Source organism: Gobio gobio (genome assembly GCF_949357685.1).
Source record: "Gobio gobio genome assembly, chromosome: 20".
In the NCBI taxonomy this organism is placed as follows: Eukaryota; Metazoa; Chordata; class Actinopteri; order Cypriniformes; family Gobionidae; genus Gobio; species Gobio gobio.
In genome coordinates, this window is record NC_137113.1 from 50607610 (window position 1) to 50626296 (window position 18687).

Sequence of the window (18687 nt, forward strand, 5' to 3'; positions counted from 1 at the left end):
GTAACTCTGTACTGTGTGTAGTAACTCTGTACTGTGTGTAGTTACTCTGTACTGTGTGTGTGTGTGTGTGTGTGTGTGTAACTCTGCACTGTGTTTAGTAACTCTGTACTGTGTGTAGTAACTCTGTACTGTGTGTAGTAACTCTGCACTGTGTGTAGTAACTCTGCACTGTGTGTAGTAACTCTGTACTGTGTGTAGTAACTCTGCACTGTGTGTCTAACTCTGTACTGTGTGTAGTAACTCTGTACTGTGTGTAGTTACTCTGCACTGTGTGTCTAACTCTGTACTGTGTGTAGTTACTCTGTACTGTGTGTATAACTCTGTACTGTGTGTGTAACTCTGCACTGTGTGTAGTAACTCTGTACTGTGTGTGTAACTCTGCACTGTGTTTAGTAACTCTGCACTGTGTGTAGTAACTCTGTACTGTGTGTATCTCTGCACTGTGTTTAGTAACTCTGTACTGTGTGTAGTAACTCTGTACTGTGTGTAGTAACTCTGTACTGTGTGAAGTAACTCTGTACTGTGTGTAGTAACTCTGTACTGTGTGTAGTAACTCTGTACTGTGTGTAGTTACTCTGTACTGTGTGTGTAACTCTGCACTGTGTTTAGTAACTCTGTACTGTGTGTAGTAACTCTGTACTGTGTGTAGTTACTCTGTACTGTGTGTAGTTTCTCTGTACTGTGTGTAGTAACTCTGTACTGTGTGTAGTTACTCTGTACTGTGTGTGTGTGTGTAACTCTGCACTGTGTTTAGTAACTCTGTACTGTGTGTAGTAACTCTGTACTGTGTGTAGAAACTCTGCACTGTGTGTAGTAACTCTGTACTGTGTGTAGTTACTCTGCACTGTGTGTAGTTACTCTGCACTGTGTGTCTAACTCTGTACTGTGTGTAGTTACTCTGTACTGTGTGTGTAACTCTGCACTGTGTTTAGTAACTCTGCACTGTGTGTAGTAACTCTGTACTGTGTGTATCTCTGCACTGTGTTTAGTAACTCTGTACTGTGTGTAGTAACTCTGTACTGTGTGTAGTAACTCTGTACTGTGTGAAGTAACTCTGTACTGTGTGTGTGTAACTCTGCACTGTGTGTAGTAACTCTGTACTGTGTGTGTAACTCTGCACTGTGTTTAGTAACTCTGCACTGTGTGTAGTAACTCTGTACTGTGTGTATCTCTGCACTGTGTTTAGTAACTCTGTACTGTGTGTAGTAACTCTGTACTGTGTGTAGTAACTCTGTACTGTGTGAAGTAACTCTGTACTGTGTGTATTAACTCTGTACTGTGTGTAGTAACTCTGTACTGTGTGTAGTTACTCTGTACTGTGTGTGTAACTCTGCACTGTGTTTAGTAACTCTGTACTGTGTGTAGTAACTCTGTACTGTGTGTAGTAACTCTGTACTGTGTGTAGTTACTCTGCACTGTGTGTAGTAACTCTGCACTGTGTGTAGTAACTCTGTACTGTGTGTAGTTAATCTGTACTCTGTGTAGTAACTCTGCACTGTGTGTAGTAACTCTGTACTGTGTGTGTAACTCTGCACTGTGTTTAGTAACTCTGTACTGTGTGTAGTTACTCTGTACTGTGTGTAGTAACTCTGCACTGTGTTTAGTAACTCTGTACTGTGTGTGTGTAACTCTGCACTGTGTTTAGTAACTCTGTACTGTGTGTAGTAACTCTGCACTGTGTGTAGTAACTCTGTACTGTGTGTAGTTACTCTGTACTGTGTGTGTAACTCTGTACTGTGTGTAGTTACTCTGACTGTGTGTATAACTCTGTACTGTGTGTGTAACTCTGCACTGTGTTTAGTAACTCTACTATGTTTAGTAACTCTGTACTGTGTGTAGTAACTCTGTACTGTGTGTAGTTACTCTGTACTGTGTGTGTAACTCTGTACTGTGTGTAGTTACTTTGTACTGTGTGTATAACTCTGTACTGTGTGTGTAGTAACTCTGTACTGTGTGTAGTAACTCTGTACTATGTGTAGTAACTCTCTACTGTGTGTAGTAACTCTGCACTGTGTGTATTTACTCTGTACTGTGTGTGTAACTCTGCACTGTGTTTAGTAACTCTGTACTGTGTGTAGTAACTCTGCACTGTGTGTAGTAACTCTGCACTGTGTGTAGTAACTCTGTACTGTGTGTAGTAACTCTGTACTGTGTGTAGTTAATCTGTACTGTGTGTAGTTACTCTGTACTGTGTGTAGTAACTCTGTACTGTGTGTAGTAACTCTGTACTGTGTGTAGTTACTCTGTACTGTGTGTGTGTGTGTAACTCTGCACTGTGTTTAGTAACTCTGTACTGTGTGTAGTAACTCTGTACTGTGTGTAGAAACTCTGCACTGTGTGTAGTAACTCTGTACTGTGTGTAGTTACTCTGCACTGTGTGTAGTTACTCTGCACTGTGTGTCTAACTCTGTACTGTGTGTAGTTACTCTGTACTGTGTGTATCTCTGCACTGTGTTTAGTAACTCTGTACTGTGTGTAGTAACTCTGTACTGTGTGTAGTAACTCTGTACTGTGTGAAGTAACTCTGTACTGTGTGTGTAACTCTGCACTGTGTGTAGTAACTCTGTACTGTGTGTGTAACTCTGCACTGTGTTTAGTAACTCTGCACTGTGTGTAGTAACTCTGTACTGTGTGTATCTCTGCACTGTGTTTAGTAACTCTGTACTGTGTGTAGTAACTCTGTACTGTGTGTAGTAACTCTGTACTGTGTGAAGTAACTCTGTACTGTGTGTAGTAACTCTGTACTGTGTGTAGTAACTCTGTACTGTGTGTAGTTACTCTGTACTGTGTGTGTAACTCTGCACTGTGTTTAGTAACTCTGTACTGTGTGTAGTAACTCTGTACTGTGTGTAGTAACTCTGTACTGTGTGTAGTAACTCTGTACTGTGTGTAGTTACTCTGCACTGTGTGTAGTAACTCTGCACTGTGTGTAGTAACTCTGTACTGTGTGTAGTTAATCTGTACTCTGTGTAGTAACTCTGCACTGTGTATAGTAACTCTGTACTGTGTGTGTAACTCTGCACTGTGTTTAGTAACTCTGTACTGTGTGTAGTTACTCTGTACTGTGTGTAGTAACTCTGCACTGTGTTTAGTAACTCTGTACTGTGTGTGTAACTCTGCACTGTGTTTAGTAACTCTGTACTGTGTGTAGTAACTCTGCACTGTGTGTAGTAACTCTGTACTGTGTGTAGTTACTCTGTACTGTGTGTGTAACTCTGTACTGTGTGTAGTTACTCTGACTGTGTGTATAACTCTGTACTGTGTGTGTAACTCTGCACTGTGTTTAGTAACTCTACTATGTTTAGTTACTCTGTACTGTGTGTGTGTGTGTGTGTGTGTGTGTGTGTAACTCTGCACTGTGTTTAGTAACTCTGTACTGTGTGTAGTAACTCTGTACTGTGTGTAGTAACTCTGCACTGTGTGTAGTAACTGCACTGTGTGTAGTAACTCTGTACTGTGTGTAGTAACTCTGCACTGTGTGTCTAACTCTGTACTGTGTGTAGTAACTCTGTACTGTGTGTAGTTACTCTGCACTGTGTGTCTAACTCTGTACTGTGTGTAGTTACTCTGTACTGTGTGTATAACTCTGTACTGTGTGTGTAACTCTGCACTGTGTGTAGTAACTCTGTACTGTGTGTGTAACTCTGCACTGTGTTTAGTAACTCTGCACTGTGTGTAGTAACTCTGTACTGTGTGTATCTCTGCACTGTGTTTAGTAACTCTGTACTGTGTGTAGTAACTCTGTACTGTGTGTAGTAACTCTGTACTGTGTGAAGTAACTCTGTACTGTGTGTAGTAACTCTGTACTGTGTGTAGTAACTCTGTACTGTGTGTAGTTACTCTGTACTGTGTGTGTAACTCTGCACTGTGTTTAGTAACTCTGTACTGTGTGTAGTAACTCTGTACTGTGTGTAGTTACTCTGTACTGTGTGTAGTTACTCTGTACTGTGTGTAGTTTCTCTGTACTGTGTGTAGTAACTCTGTACTGTGTGTAGTTACTCTGTACTGTGTGTGTGTGTGTAACTCTGCACTGTGTTTAGTAACTCTGTACTGTGTGTAGTAACTCTGTACTGTGTGTAGAAACTCTGCACTGTGTGTAGTAACTCTGTACTGTGTGTAGTTACTCTGCACTGTGTGTAGTTACTCTGCACTGTGTGTCTAACTCTGTACTGTGTGTAGTTACTCTGTACTGTGTGTGTAACTCTGCACTGTGTTTAGTAACTCTGCACTGTGTGTAGTAACTCTGTACTGTGTGTATCTCTGCACTGTGTTTAGTAACTCTGTACTGTGTGTAGTAACTCTGTACTGTGTGTAGTAACTCTGTACTGTGTGAAGTAACTCTGTACTGTGTGTGTGTAACTCTGCACTGTGTGTAGTAACTCTGTACTGTGTGTGTAACTCTGCACTGTGTTTAGTAACTCTGCACTGTGTGTAGTAACTCTGTACTGTGTGTATCTCTGCACTGTGTTTAGTAACTCTGTACTGTGTGTAGTAACTCTGTACTGTGTGTAGTAACTCTGTACTGTGTGAAGTAACTCTGTACTGTGTGTATTAACTCTGTACTGTGTGTAGTAACTCTGTACTGTGTGTAGTTACTCTGTACTGTGTGTGTAACTCTGCACTGTGTTTAGTAACTCTGTACTGTGTGTAGTAACTCTGTACTGTGTGTAGTAACTCTGTACTGTGTGTAGTTACTCTGCACTGTGTGTAGTAACTCTGTACTGTGTGTAGTTAATCTGTACTCTGTGTAGTAACTCTGCACTGTGTGTAGTAACTCTGTACTGTGTGTGTAACTCTGCACTGTGTTTAGTAACTCTGTACTGTGTGTAGTTACTCTGTACTGTGTGTAGTAACTCTGCACTGTGTTTAGTAACTCTGTACTGTGTGTGTGTAACTCTGCACTGTGTTTAGTAACTCTGTACTGTGTGTAGTAACTCTGCACTGTGTGTAGTAACTCTGTACTGTGTGTAGTTACTCTGTACTGTGTGTGTAACTCTGTACTGTGTGTAGTTACTCTGACTGTGTGTATAACTCTGTACTGTGTGTGTAACTCTGCACTGTGTTTAGTAACTCTACTATGTTTAGTAACTCTGTACTGTGTGTAGTAACTCTGTACTGTGTGTAGTTACTCTGTACTGTGTGTGTAACTCTGTACTGTGTGTAGTTACTTTGTACTGTGTGTATAACTCTGTACTGTGTGTGTAGTAACTCTGTACTGTGTGTAGTAACTCTGTACTATGTGTAGTAACTCTCTACTGTGTGTAGTAACTCTGCACTGTGTGTATTTACTCTGTACTGTGTGTGTAACTCTGCACTGTGTTTAGTAACTCTGTACTGTGTGTAGTAACTCTGCACTGTGTGTAGTAACTCTGCACTGTGTGTAGTAACTCTGTACTGTGTGTAGTAACTCTGTACTGTGTGTAGTTAATCTGTACTGTGTGTAGTTACTCTGTACTGTGTGTAGTAACTCTGTACTGTGTGTAGTAACTCTGTACTGTGTGTAGTTACTCTGTACTGTGTGTGTGTGTGTAACTCTGCACTGTGTTTAGTAACTCTGTACTGTGTGTAGTAACTCTGTACTGTGTGTAGAAACTCTGCACTGTGTGTAGTAACTCTGTACTGTGTGTAGTTACTCTGCACTGTGTGTAGTTACTCTGCACTGTGTGTCTAACTCTGTACTGTGTGTAGTTACTCTGTACTGTGTGTGTAACTCTGCACTGTGTTTAGTAACTCTGCACTGTGTGTAGTAACTCTGTACTGTGTGTATCTCTGCACTGTGTTTAGTAACTCTGTACTGTGTGTAGTAACTCTGTACTGTGTGTAGTAACTCTGTACTGTGTGAAGTAACTCTGTACTGTGTGTGTAACTCTGCACTGTGTGTAGTAACTCTGTACTGTGTGTGTAACTCTGCACTGTGTTTAGTAACTCTGCACTGTGTGTAGTAACTCTGTACTGTGTGTATCTCTGCACTGTGTTTAGTAACTCTGTACTGTGTGTAGTAACTCTGTACTGTGTGTAGTAACTCTGTACTGTGTGAAGTAACTCTGTACTGTGTGTAGTAACTCTGTACTGTGTGTAGTAACTCTGTACTGTGTGTAGTTACTCTGTACTGTGTGTGTAACTCTGCACTGTGTTTAGTAACTCTGTACTGTGTGTAGTAACTCTGTACTGTGTGTGTAGTAACTCTGTACTGTGTGTAGTAACTCTGTACTGTGTGTAGTTACTCTGCACTGTGTGTAGTAACTCTGCACTGTGTGTAGTAACTCTGTACTGTGTGTAGTTAATCTGTACTCTGTGTAGTAACTCTGCACTGTGTATAGTAACTCTGTACTGTGTGTGTAACTCTGCACTGTGTTTAGTAACTCTGTACTGTGTGTAGTTACTCTGTACTGTGTGTAGTAACTCTGCACTGTGTTTAGTAACTCTGTACTGTGTGTGTAACTCTGCACTGTGTTTAGTAACTCTGTACTGTGTGTAGTAACTCTGCACTGTGTGTAGTAACTCTGTACTGTGTGTAGTTACTCTGTACTGTGTGTGTAACTCTGTACTGTGTGTAGTTACTCTGACTGTGTGTATAACTCTGTACTGTGTGTGTAACTCTGCACTGTGTTTAGTAACTCTACTATGTTTAGTAACTCTGTACTGTGTGTAGTAACTCTGTACTGTGTGTAGTTACTCTGTACTGTGTGTGTAACTCTGTACTGTGTGTAGTTACTTTGTACTGTGTGTATAACTCTGTACTGTGTGTGTAACTCTGTACTGTGTGTAGTAACTCTGTACTATGTGTAGTAACTCTGTACTGTGTGTAGTAACTCTGCACTGTGTGTATTTACTCTGTACTGTGTGTGTAACTCTGCACTGTGTTTAGTAACTCTGTACTGTGTGTAGTAACTCTGCACTGTGTGTAGTAACTCTGCACTGTGTGTAGTAACTCTGCACTGTGTGTAGTAACTCTGTACTCTATGTAGTAACTCTGCACTGTGTGTAGTAACTCTGTACTGTGTGTAGTAACTCTGTACTGTGTGTAGTAACTCTGTACTCTGTGTAGTAACTCTGCACTGTGTGTAGTAACTCTGTACTGTGTGTAGTAACTCTGCACTGTGTGTAGTAACTGCACTGTGTGTAGTAACTCTGTACTGTGTGTAGTAACTCTGTACTGTGTGTAGTAACTCTGCACTGTGTGTAGTAACTCTGCACTGTGTGTAGTAACTGCACTGTGTGTAGTAACTCTGTACTGTGTGTAGTAACTCTGTACTGTGTGTAGTAACTCTGCACTGTGTGTAGTAACTCTGCACTGTGTGTAGTAACTCTGTACTGTGTGTAGTTACTCTGTACTGTGTGTAGTAACTCTGCACACACTCCCCTATACAAAAACCATGTGGAGAGAGGAATGAGTCGGTTTCACTGATAACTGCTCTTATGTTTACAGGATTGCACAAGCATGACCCGACTATCCAACAGGACAGAGCATCTGCTGACACAGGGGCATTGCCCAACACCCCGAGCACACACACACCCCCTTTTGGAGACAACTGGACCTGCTAGAACTGCACTCCGTCCTCTACATGGTGTGAGAGTTGTGCTGTCTGTAATATTACTGTCATGATGTGCTGAACTCATTCATACAGTATATTTAAAAATACTGAATCTGTTCACGGCTTTCTCTTTTATCATTGAAGCTTCAACTTGTCATACATTATCTTATAGATTCACAATGAACTTCTGTATGCTTTGCATTTATTATGAATAATTAATAATGATTATTATTAAAGAATATAAATGATGAGTTTTGCATTTGTTAAAGATATTATTTATATTAATCAATCATGTTGTTTTCAGGGATGACTGAGGGTTCCCTTTCGAGGGAACTCTCACTGCGTCGGAACGACACTTCGGGGGATACTCCCTAAGCACTAGCGAATCTGAAGTCCGTATAGAAACTAGCCCAATCTGATTGGTCGTGCGTGATGACGTCATCGTGACGGCGTACCCGGAAGTATAAAGGGCGAGCCGGCGCATTGAAACGGCAGCTATTGCTCTTCAGCATAGCGCTCTGTGTGACAAGTCTGTCTATTTACTGTTGTACTGTCCAAGAAGTGTGTGTGTGAGAGAGAGTTTTTTAGTAAATAACTTAAAAAGAAAGAATGAGTGAGAACTATAGGCAGTGTGTGCATCCGTGCCCACGTTACATCTCTGGCTCGGATGCACACCTGCTTTGTGTGCAGTGTTTGGGTGTGGAGCCCGCCTGTCAACATTGCGAGCTGCTCCCGCTCAGACTGCTTCGTTCTCGGCTGGCCGTTTTTGATGAGGGCGGCCAGCTTTGTGAACCTCGTGGTTCTGGACCCGCGGCTGCCTCGCCGGGGCTTGCCGTTCTTCCCGGATCTACACACCGAGGTGTGTAGATCATGGAAGAAACCCTTCTCCTCGCGAGTTTCCAACCCCCCTGTTTTGGACTATGCTAATGTCCCGGGGGCTCGCGAGGCAGGGTATGGGACAATGGCCTCCTTGGTGACTGTGGAGAGGCACCTGTGGCTGAACTTATCGGGGATGAAAGAGAAGGACAAGTCCTTTCTCTTGGACTCCCCGATTTCGCCTTCCGGGTTGTTTGGGGAAGCGGTTGAGGCCGTTGTCGCCAAACACCGGGAGGCGAGAAGTCAGTCAGCGGCCTTCCGACAGTTCGTCCCTCGTCGCTCGTAGCCAGGGAGCGTGGCCCATAGCGGGCAGCCCCAGCCGTCAACCAGCTCCTCGCACCGTCAGCTGCAGAGGGAGAGCGTCGCCTCTAGAGCCCCTCCTCCTGGAGCCTGGCAACAGAGGCGGCGCTCGCTCCAGCAGACTCACCAGCAGTCTTCCGCTCCCAGAGGCGATTTAAGAAACGTACTCAGGGTGCGGAAGGCTGGTGGGAAGAGCGGTCCCCCCCGCAGAAGGGCAATCGAGGTTGCTTCTTCTGGGGCGCTCTGGGGAAATCGATGTGGAATCCCGCAGTCTATGACGCTTCGGGCCACATCGTTTTCCCGCGAACGCACGCTGCTCCAGCCGCCTCTAGAAAGACCTGCGGCTGGGCAGCTCACGCGTCCGCACACAGAGAATCGTTCCCAACTACTTCCTGCCGGTCATCCGAGGCTCGTGTAACACCCGACGCCAGCCTCGAGAGGCTGGTTCCCTAAGTAGATTATCTCGGCGCATGGAAATGCCTTCCGAATATTTCTACATGGGTCCTGCGTACTGTAGAGAATGGTTACAGACTGCAGTTCAGTCATCCTCCTCCAAATTTCAGGGGTTTGAACTGGACCGCAGTGGTACCAGAGCGGGTTCGGGTAATGGAACTAGAAGTAAAATCCTTGCTGGCGAAGGAAGCCATAGAGCGTGTTCCTCCGCCAGAGAGGGAGTCCGGATTCTACAGCCGGTACTTTATTGTTCCTAAAAAGGATGGAGGGTTGCGTCCGATTATTGACCTGAGGTATTTAAATCGGTCTCTGAGAAGGTTCAGATTCAAAATGCTCACGATTCCTACCATCGTGAGTCAGATCCAGTTCGAGGACTGGTTCGTCACGATAGATTTAAAGGACGCATACTTCCATATCTCCATTCTTCCATGTCATAGGAAGTTCTTGAGGTTCGCTTTCGGGGGCGAGGCGTACCAATATCGAGTGCTTCCCTTCGGTCTAGCACTTTCCCCACGCACATTCACAAAGTGCATGGATGCAGCTCTGGCTCCATTGAGACTCCAGGGCATCCGTGTACTGAATTATATCGACGACTGGCTCATATTGGCCCAGTCGTACGATGTGGCAGTTCGGCATCGAGATGTCGTTCTGGCCCATATAAAGTGCTTGGGGCTGAGACTCAACACAGCAAAAAGTGTGTTGACGCCGTCCCGAAGGACTACGTTCCTAGGGATAGTATGGGATTCGACTACGATGCGGGCACAATTACATACTGGCGATGGTCTCACGAATAAGGCTAGGCCACAGCATCACTATGAAGCACTTTCAGAGAGTACTGGGGCACATGCTAGCAGCGTCCAACGTTATACCTTTTGGCCTGCTGCACATGAGACCCCTCCAGTGGTGGCTGAAAACCAAGGGGTTTTCCCCCAGAGGGAATCCTTTCCGTATGATCAGGGTAACGCGCAGATGCCTTCGTTCCCTAGTCATATGGAAGAAACCTTGGTTTCTGTCCCAGGGGCCAGTGTTGGGAGCGTCCTGTTGCCGGAGATCCGTTTCAACAGACGCCACCCTCACGGGTTGGGGCGCGGTCATGGAGGGCCGCGGTCATGGAGGGCCGCTTTTCGCTTTTTGGAGATGATGGCGGTCTACAAAGCTTTGAGGAGCTTTCTCCCGGACCTCTGCGGCCAACATGTCCTGGTCGGAACAGACAATACGTCTGTTGTAGCGTACCTGAATCATCAGGGGGGTTTGAGGTCGCGCCCTCTTTGTAGACTGGCGCATCAAATTCTCCTGTGGTCCCAAGGAAAACTGTTGTCCATCAGGGCAATGTATGTCCCGGGGGTTCAAAATCAGGGAGCAGACATCCTGTCGAGGCAGGGGCTGAGGCCCGGGGAGTGGCGACTCCACCCAGAGGTGGTGGAGGCCATATGTGAGAGGTTCGGCCCAGTGGAAGTGGACCTGTTTGCGTCTCGCGAGACGTCCCACTGTCCACTGTGGTTTTCCCTCACGCATCCAGCCCCGCTGGGGTTGGATGCCATGGTTCAGACGTGGCCGAGCCTGCGTCTGTACGCATTCCCCCCGATTGCTCTGCTCCCGGGAGTTCTGGAGAGGGTCCGCCAACAGGGGGTCAGCCTACTTTTAGTAGCACCCCGTTGGCCGATGCGGGTTTGGTTCTCGGACATCATAGCGCTGCTGGCAGGTCCTCCATGGCAGATCCCTCTGAGGAGGGATCTCTTATCTCAGGCAGGGGGCTCAATATTTCACCCCCGGCCTGAGATTTGGAGTCTTTGGGTCTGGCCCTTGAGAGGGTCAGGTACCTAGAGACTGGCCTGTCGGCAGAGGTGATAGAGCCCTTACTTAGTTCCAGGGCTCCATCTTTGAGGAGACTGTACAGCCCCAAGTGGTGAGCCACTTGGTGCAGGGAGCGTGAGGTGGACCCAGTTACCTGGCTGATGGCTTCAGTGCTGGAGTTTCTCCAAGATCGCTTCTCTGCGGGTCTAACCCCGTCCACACTCAGGGTGTCCGTGGCTGCCATAAGACTTTCCACACTCCTTTGGGTGAGGGGCTTGGGTAGACACCATCTGTTGTACAGTTCCCCTGTGGGGCGCGGAGGATGCGGCCTGTGGCTCGTTCCAGAATTCCCAACCTGGGATCTGGCAGTGGTTTTCGAAGGCTGGCTGAGGCCCCCTTCGGACCATTGGAGTTGGATGAGCCAGGGAACTTAGGATTGGTCAGTTCCCTGGTTCTTCAGGCAGTACATCCTCCGCCTCATGTGACGGCGGAGTAAGAGACCTCCACTGTGAAGCACTTTTGAGTGCTGGGGCTTAGTGCAGCAGCGTCCAAGGTGAGACCTTTTGACCTGCTGCACGTGAGACCTTGACAGTGGGGGTTGGAAACCAAGGGGTTTCCCCCAGAGGGAATCTCTTTCGTATGATCAGGGTAACGCGCAGATGCCTTCGTTCCCTAGTTATATGGAAGAAACCTTGGTTTCTGTCCCAGGGGTCAGTGTTGGGAGCATCCTGTTGCCGGGAAACCGCTTCAACAGACGTCTCCCTCATTGGCTGGGGCGCAGAAGGCGCTTGGGTTCCCCAGTCCTAGTTGTGCCCGGTCTCCGGCTTCACTCTAGGGCAGGCACTACCCTCGGTAAAGGTCCCAAGGGCCAGTGTTGGGAGCGTCCTGTTGCCGGGGAAACCGTTTCAACAGACGCCTCCCTCATTTGGCGGGGGCACCGATGGCGCTTGGGTTCCCCAGTCCTAGTTGTGCCCGGTCTCCGGCTTCACACTAGGGCAGGCACTACCCTCGGTAAGGTCCCAAGGGCCAGTGTTGGGAGCATCTTGTTGCCGGGAAACCGTTTCAACAGACGCCTCCCTTCATCGGCTGGGGCACGGAAGGAAGAGGAGTGGAGAAGTTCTCCCTACGGTGCTGGCGCTAGGGTACTCAAGTCCTAGTTGTGCCTGGTCTCCGGTTTCACACTAGGGCAGGCGCTACCCTCGGTGTGGGCTAGTGGGTACTCGTTCCCCGAAGTGTCGTTCCGACGCAGTGATAGTTCCCTCGAAAGGGAACGGCTCGGGTTACGTCTGTAACCCTTGTTCCCTGAGAAGGGAACGAGCACTGCGTCGCGTCACCACACCTCGGCACGCCTGGAGCGCATGCTTCAGAGCAATAGCTGCCGTTTCAATGCGCCGGCTCGCCCTTTATACTTCCGGGTACGCCGTCACGATGACGTCATCACGTACGACCAATCAGATTGGGCTAGTTTCTATACGGACTTCAGATTCGCTAGTGCTTAGGGAGTATCCCCCGAAGTGTCGTTCCGACGCAGTGCTCGTTCCCTTCTCAGGGAACAAGGGTTACAGACGTAACCCGAGCCGTTTTCTGCAGAAATGCCATAATAGTGGGCTTAACAGTTTTTGTGTTCTAAGTTGATTATTTGTTTGTTTGGGTGTTTTGTTTTAATTATGAGCCATTTATTTTTATGTTAGCTATATTTTTAACTGTCCTTTTGGTTTTCATACAGAGTAGTGTTTGTTCCATCTGCCCATGATCTCTACAGTAGTACAGCAGCCTACATCTGACATCAAACACATTTTGTGACAACATGAACGAGACAAATAATACGTTCATATATACAGTCAATTGGGAAACACTTTACAAACTGTTACATTAATATTGTACCCTATAATTATTAATATCCACACCTGTTAGGAAATATGGTTGTCAATGCAAACATTGAGCGAATGAAGCAAATTATTATTATTTTTTAAAAATAAAGATTAATGCAAATAAATGTGCATATGGCCCTCACCTGAAGACGGTATGGGGTTGATTGTGTCACTGGCTTCACTCACTCCCACTTTACCCACTATCCTGTAGCGGATCAAGTACTGCTTTCCAAGCTTCAATCCAGTCAGAGTAAAGTCTTCATCAGGTGTGTTTATGACATGCCACTGTTCCTCTTTCAGCTGCCGGTACTCCACTCTGTACTGCACAGTTTCTCCAGTCGGGGACTTCTGCAGTTTCAGGGACACACTGCCCTCCAGGACCTCCTTCACTTCTGGAGGGGGAGGCTTCGACACGGGCTGGAACTGTGTGTCTGTCAGCTGCCCTTTTTCATACAGACGGATGGAGGAGCCTGGACTGGATGGATCGGGGATGGCAGAAATAATGAATCTGTATCTCTTTTCATCTTTATTAGCCTCTGAAAAACTTCTGAAAAGAGACAAGTTCTCTCTCATCTTTGCGATGACAGCAGGATCGTTGGACCACTTTCTGACAGATGCCACAGAAACCATGCTTTGTTCCCCATCTAGCTCTTTAAACTTGTCAGATTCCAGAAACTCCTTCAGGGTTGAAAGATACGGGTCTTCATACTTCAGAGATGTGAAGGTCAAGCACACCACAACATCAATATTAAGATTAAAGAGGATGATGCTGAGATGATCTGAGTCTTCAGTTGTTATTCCCTCCAGCATCTTCGCGTGAGAATTCAAGAGGTTGAGTTCAGTCTGGGCACCATCTATCCACTGGTTAATCCTGTCAGCTTTAAAAGGGGAGCTGTAGTGGATCTTCAGGATGTCTCCCAGTGACTTCTCCTCCATCTCTCCTGCTCGTATAGCAGGCAAGACCCTGGCCACTGCTTTCAGGAGCATTGTCTTGTAAATGCTAAATGAGCTCTGAAATGACTGCAGCCTCTCTTTGATATCACTGAAAACATTCACCAGGGTTTTTCTGGACAGGTCGTTGTATGTCCTCTCTACTTCTCCCAGCCCCTCTATTACATCTTCAGTGTTGGAAATCAGACGCGTGGTGATTTCTCTCTCCAGCTGAGCAGCTTTTGAATCCAGTAGAGAAAGAGGATAGAGCCAGACTCTTATTGGAACTGCATTCTCTGGATTCTCCTTCAGGATAGCGGGGAGCTTCTTGTACACCTCCATGGCCTCAATGTAAGTGGTGGGGCTCTGCTCAAGACGGACGTCACCATAAAATGTGCAAGCAATGTTCTCAGCCTTTTGCTTATCACCATCTGTCATATTTATAGCTCCTTTTCCCTCAATAGAAAATCCAGGGATGCTCTTGACCATGACATTCAGTTCTCCCTCAATCTCCTGCTTTTTTTCCTCTTCTGAAAATGTCCGATCAAACACCATGAAGGCCTGAGCTCCGTACAGTACAGCCGTGACCACATGAGTTGCAGTTTTCTGGTCAAACACCTGAGGGTAGGTGATGTGGCCCAGATGAGTCATAGTGAGCTGATCGAATCTGGAGGTTTCAATGTAAGACATTGTTACTCTGGATTGTTGGTTTGAGGATTTGGTGTCACGCAGAAACTTGGCAGATCCTCCCACCTCCACCAGCCCTCCTAAGAAGCTGGCCTTCAGGGAAGCACTTACATCCAGGAGACTGGCCTTACTAGAGAGAGAGTCGGAGCTACTGAACTTCAAATCTGTCTTGGGCTGTGGACGGGTGTCCAAATCTTCTCTCAGTGACTTCTTATCCCACAGAGTAACTCCTGAAATGAGAAATGGCTTTAACAGTCACGGATGAGGACACAATGCACTGTTGAAGAATCATGCAGGTTTTATCGTGTTGTTACACAAGCACTAGGGATGCAATATTTGGTGAAGAAGGGAAATAAACTTTTATTTATTTATTTTAGGTTGGTAAAGCACCTGGAATGAAGGTATCCGTGCGGAGGTCATACAGCATCCCAGGAAACAGAGGTCTTCCTAGAGCTGCCACTTCAATGGGCTTTGATGTAAAGGCTGCAGTAAATAACAAATAAAAGTTCATATTTCTATATATTTATGACATATGTGAACACAATTACATCTGGTGATAGTGAATAATTATGAGAATTATGAGAATACAGAGATGTTCTGTAAAAAAAACTATTGTGCTAAACTATTGTGTCTATATAATATAGACTGGATTACTAATCTTACATACTCTTTAGGATGGTTAGTATGCATATTGTAATGCAGGCTTGTTCTCCCTCACTGCAAAAAAAATCTAGTTATGTGGGTAACAATTACATACATGCAAATATAACATTTAAGTGAAAATCTTGGGCGTGTAACCCACTAGTCTGGGGTTAAGATTAAGATTTCTAATTAAGATCTTAACTTAATGTTATATATAGTAGTATTATAGTATTGTAATATTAGTAATCCAGTCTATATTTTAGCACAATAGTTTTTCTTTACAGAACATCTCTGTTGTGAATGTTTTTTGTTTAAATAATTTCAGGGATATAAAGTATATTTATTATTATTTTACTGTTATTACATTGCATTTCTACATTTATTTGATGGTTTTTATTTTTAAATATTCTGAGGCAAATTGTGTTCCGTGCTTACAAACTTAACTAATTAAAAGGGGAAAAGTCTGTCCATCTTCATTTCTGAAAACATTTCTGGAAAACACTGCTGCAGCAGGGGGGTTTCATGACCCTTTAAAGTTGCCAGCCACCACCTGCATTTTTTACAATTTACACAAAGGATTCTGACCCCCATAAAAGGTTTTATTCTAGTTTCATGCATTCCTTTTTTATCAACACTTTAATACGGGTTAGTTTAATAAAAAGAAAATCAACATTTTGAGCAAAAAGCTGAGAAAAACATGTTTTTGTCAAAGACTACATCCAGATGGGATTCAGAACAATGAACAATCAAAACACAGATGGAGTAGATGGAGTCCATCACCAGAGTTTCACAGTCCTTTAGCTCGTCCTGGGGTGATATTTCACTCAGTAACACTAGGCAGTTTTGATTTATATGATGTTTAATGTTGATGATCGCGTTATTTTACATAATACATGTGATTACATATGATATCAACGAAAAAAAACTTCAACTAAATATCCAAATAAAACTAATTAGTAAACTAAATTAACCATATAAACTAAATTACTGATCCAAAGCAATCTAATGCCCACATTGTCACTGTATGATAATTGAACTGAGCTGATGACATCACCGTTTTCTCCGGAGCGGCTGTATGGCCGAATCAAATTCTGTTGCATTATTTTCCTGTCTAACACTGTGAAGCTGCTTTGAAACAATCTGCATTGTAAAAAGCGCTATATAAATAAAGTTGACTTGACTTGATATCGCTTGTCTGCTTCTTCTTCACCTGTGTTTTGATCAGGAGATTCTATACTCTTTCAGAAGATGTGTAATAGCGCCCCCTACAGTATAACAGTGAAAACACGGAGAGCTGAAGAAATCCATTATAAAATAAAGATGCAAAGAAAATAGACAATTACAGAATCAAACTTTCAACCTTCCAGTCAGAATATATAAAATCATATAAAACGCTAGATTTACATTTACAAATTCAACACATGCTCTTATCCAAAGCAACTTACATTAGAGTCTCTTACATCAATCACCAGAGCGGACTGTGTTTGCACCCCCTATTCAGGCCATACTCCTGCTCTGGGCAGAAACCAAACTGCTCTCCCAGAGGGCAATTTACATTCTGGGGCATGCAAATATGGGAGCAGATACCCTGTCAAGACGAGGGCCCGGGGAATGACAACTCCACCCACAGGTGTTGGAGTCCATATGGCAGAGGCACGGTCAAGCGGAAGTGGACATGTTCGCCTACAAGGAGTCAACCCATTGTCCCCTATGTAATCACCCTCACTATACCAGCTCCACAGGTAATGAACGCCAAGCTCCTGAGAGAGACCCATTTTTTCACAAATGTTTGCAGAAGCGTCTGCATGCCTAGTGCTTGATTTATACACCTGTGGCCATGAAGTGATTGGGGTCTGGTGACATAGTGTGACGTGTCACAGAGACCATAAATGGGCACGTATGTCACAGAATACCCCGATTCTAATTGTCTGAAGGAAGACCTTCTCTTGCTACGGCGATTCATGCAGTGAAGGGAAGAAGACTTGAAGTACAATCGGATAGCTGGTCATACAATTTTCTTGTGCAGGAATTTAAAACTGTGTCAACATGCTCAGTGAAGAGATTAGAATCTATGAGCTGTTATCTTTCCCGGCTGTTTCACACAGCTTAACATCAGCGTAACTACACTGTCATTGCAGCTGCAGACGCGCGAGAGTATTCACACTGGATGTGTTTGTACGGCGCCCCACAGCTTAGTGCGCATTTCTTTACAAACACAACCAAGAAAACAGCTCAGATCACGTCGTTTCAGTCATACTTCGATATGTGTACAAGACAGCAAACGGATTAAAAACCCCACACAGTCGGGTTTGATTTGGGCAGTGCTAGAACATATATACACTATATTTAGCCAAAAGTGTTGGGACACCCCTCCAAATCATTGAATTCAGGTCAGAATTGGTGTGTTTTTTTGCACACATGCTTCAGACACCAGTTCTGCAGCAGGCATTCCCATAGCATCAATACCATGACGCAGCGTCTCGCTCACCTCTGAGGGAACTGCTCGGGTTACGTCTGTAACCCTTGTTCCCTGAGAAGGGAACGAGCACTGCGTCGGAACGACACTTCGGGGATACTCCCTAAGCACTAGCGAATCTGAAGTCCGTATAGCCACTAAACCAATCTGATTGGCGTGCGTGATGACGTCATCGTGACGGCGTACCCGGAAGTATAAAGCGGGAGCCGGCGCACTGAAACGGCAGCTATTGCTCTGAAGCATGCGCTCCAGGCGTGCCGAAGTGTGGTGACGAGACGCAGTGCTCGTTCCCTTCTCAGGGAACAAGGGTTACAGACGTAACACGAGCAGTTCCCTTTCGAGGGAACTCCCACTGCGTCGGAACGACACTTCGGGGAACGAGTACCCACTAGCCCACACCGAGGGTAGCGCCTGCCCTAGTGTGAAACCGGAGACCGGGCACAACTAGGACTTGAGTACCCTAGCGCCAGCACCGTAGGGAGATACTTCTCCACTTCTTTTCCTTCCGTGCCCCAGCCGATGAAGGGAGGCGTCTGTTGAAACGGTTTCCCGGCAACAAGACGCTCCCAACACTGGCCTTTGGGACCTTACCGAGGGTAGTGCCTGCCCTAGTGTGAAGCCGGAGACCGGGCACAACTAGGACTAGGGAAAACCCAAGCGCCTTCGGCGCCCCAGCCAATGAGGGAGACGTCTGTTGAAACGGTTTCCCGGCAACAGGACGCTCCCAAAACTGACCCTTGGGACCTTACCGAGGGTAGTGCCTGCCCTAGTGTGAAGCCGGAGACCGGGCACAACTAGGACTGGGGAACCCAAGCGCCATCTGCGCCCCAGCCAATGAGGGAGACGTCTGTTGAAGCGGTTTCCCGGCAACAGGACGCTCCCAACACTGACTCCTGGGACAGAAACCAAGGTTTCTTCCATATAACTAGGGAACGAAGGCATCTGCGCGTTACCCTGATCATACGAAAAAGATTCCCTCTGGGGGAAACCCCTTGGTTTCCAACCACCACTGTCAAGGTCTCACGTGCAGCAGGTCAAAAGGTCTCCCTTGGACGCTGCTGAACTGAGCCCCAGCACTCAAAAGTGCTTCACAGTGAAGGTCTCTTATTCCGCCGTCACGTGA

At 45.6% G+C, this 18687-nt stretch overlaps 1 protein-coding gene across 1 annotated transcript in view; it reads right to left on the reverse strand.

Annotated features, from left to right (window-relative positions):
* Positions 1–18687, reverse strand: part of LOC307143668 (stonustoxin subunit alpha-like) — a 72004-nt gene that overhangs the window by 46117 nt on the left and 7200 nt on the right. Inside the window, exons 4-5 of the mRNA XM_079845401.1 lie at positions 14837–14929; positions 12973–14676 (exon numbers count right to left, since the gene is read on the reverse strand). Coding sequence (XP_079701527.1) covers positions 12973–14676; positions 14837–14929 — 1797 coding nt within the window. The remainder of the gene's footprint in view (positions 1–12972; positions 14677–14836; positions 14930–18687) is intronic.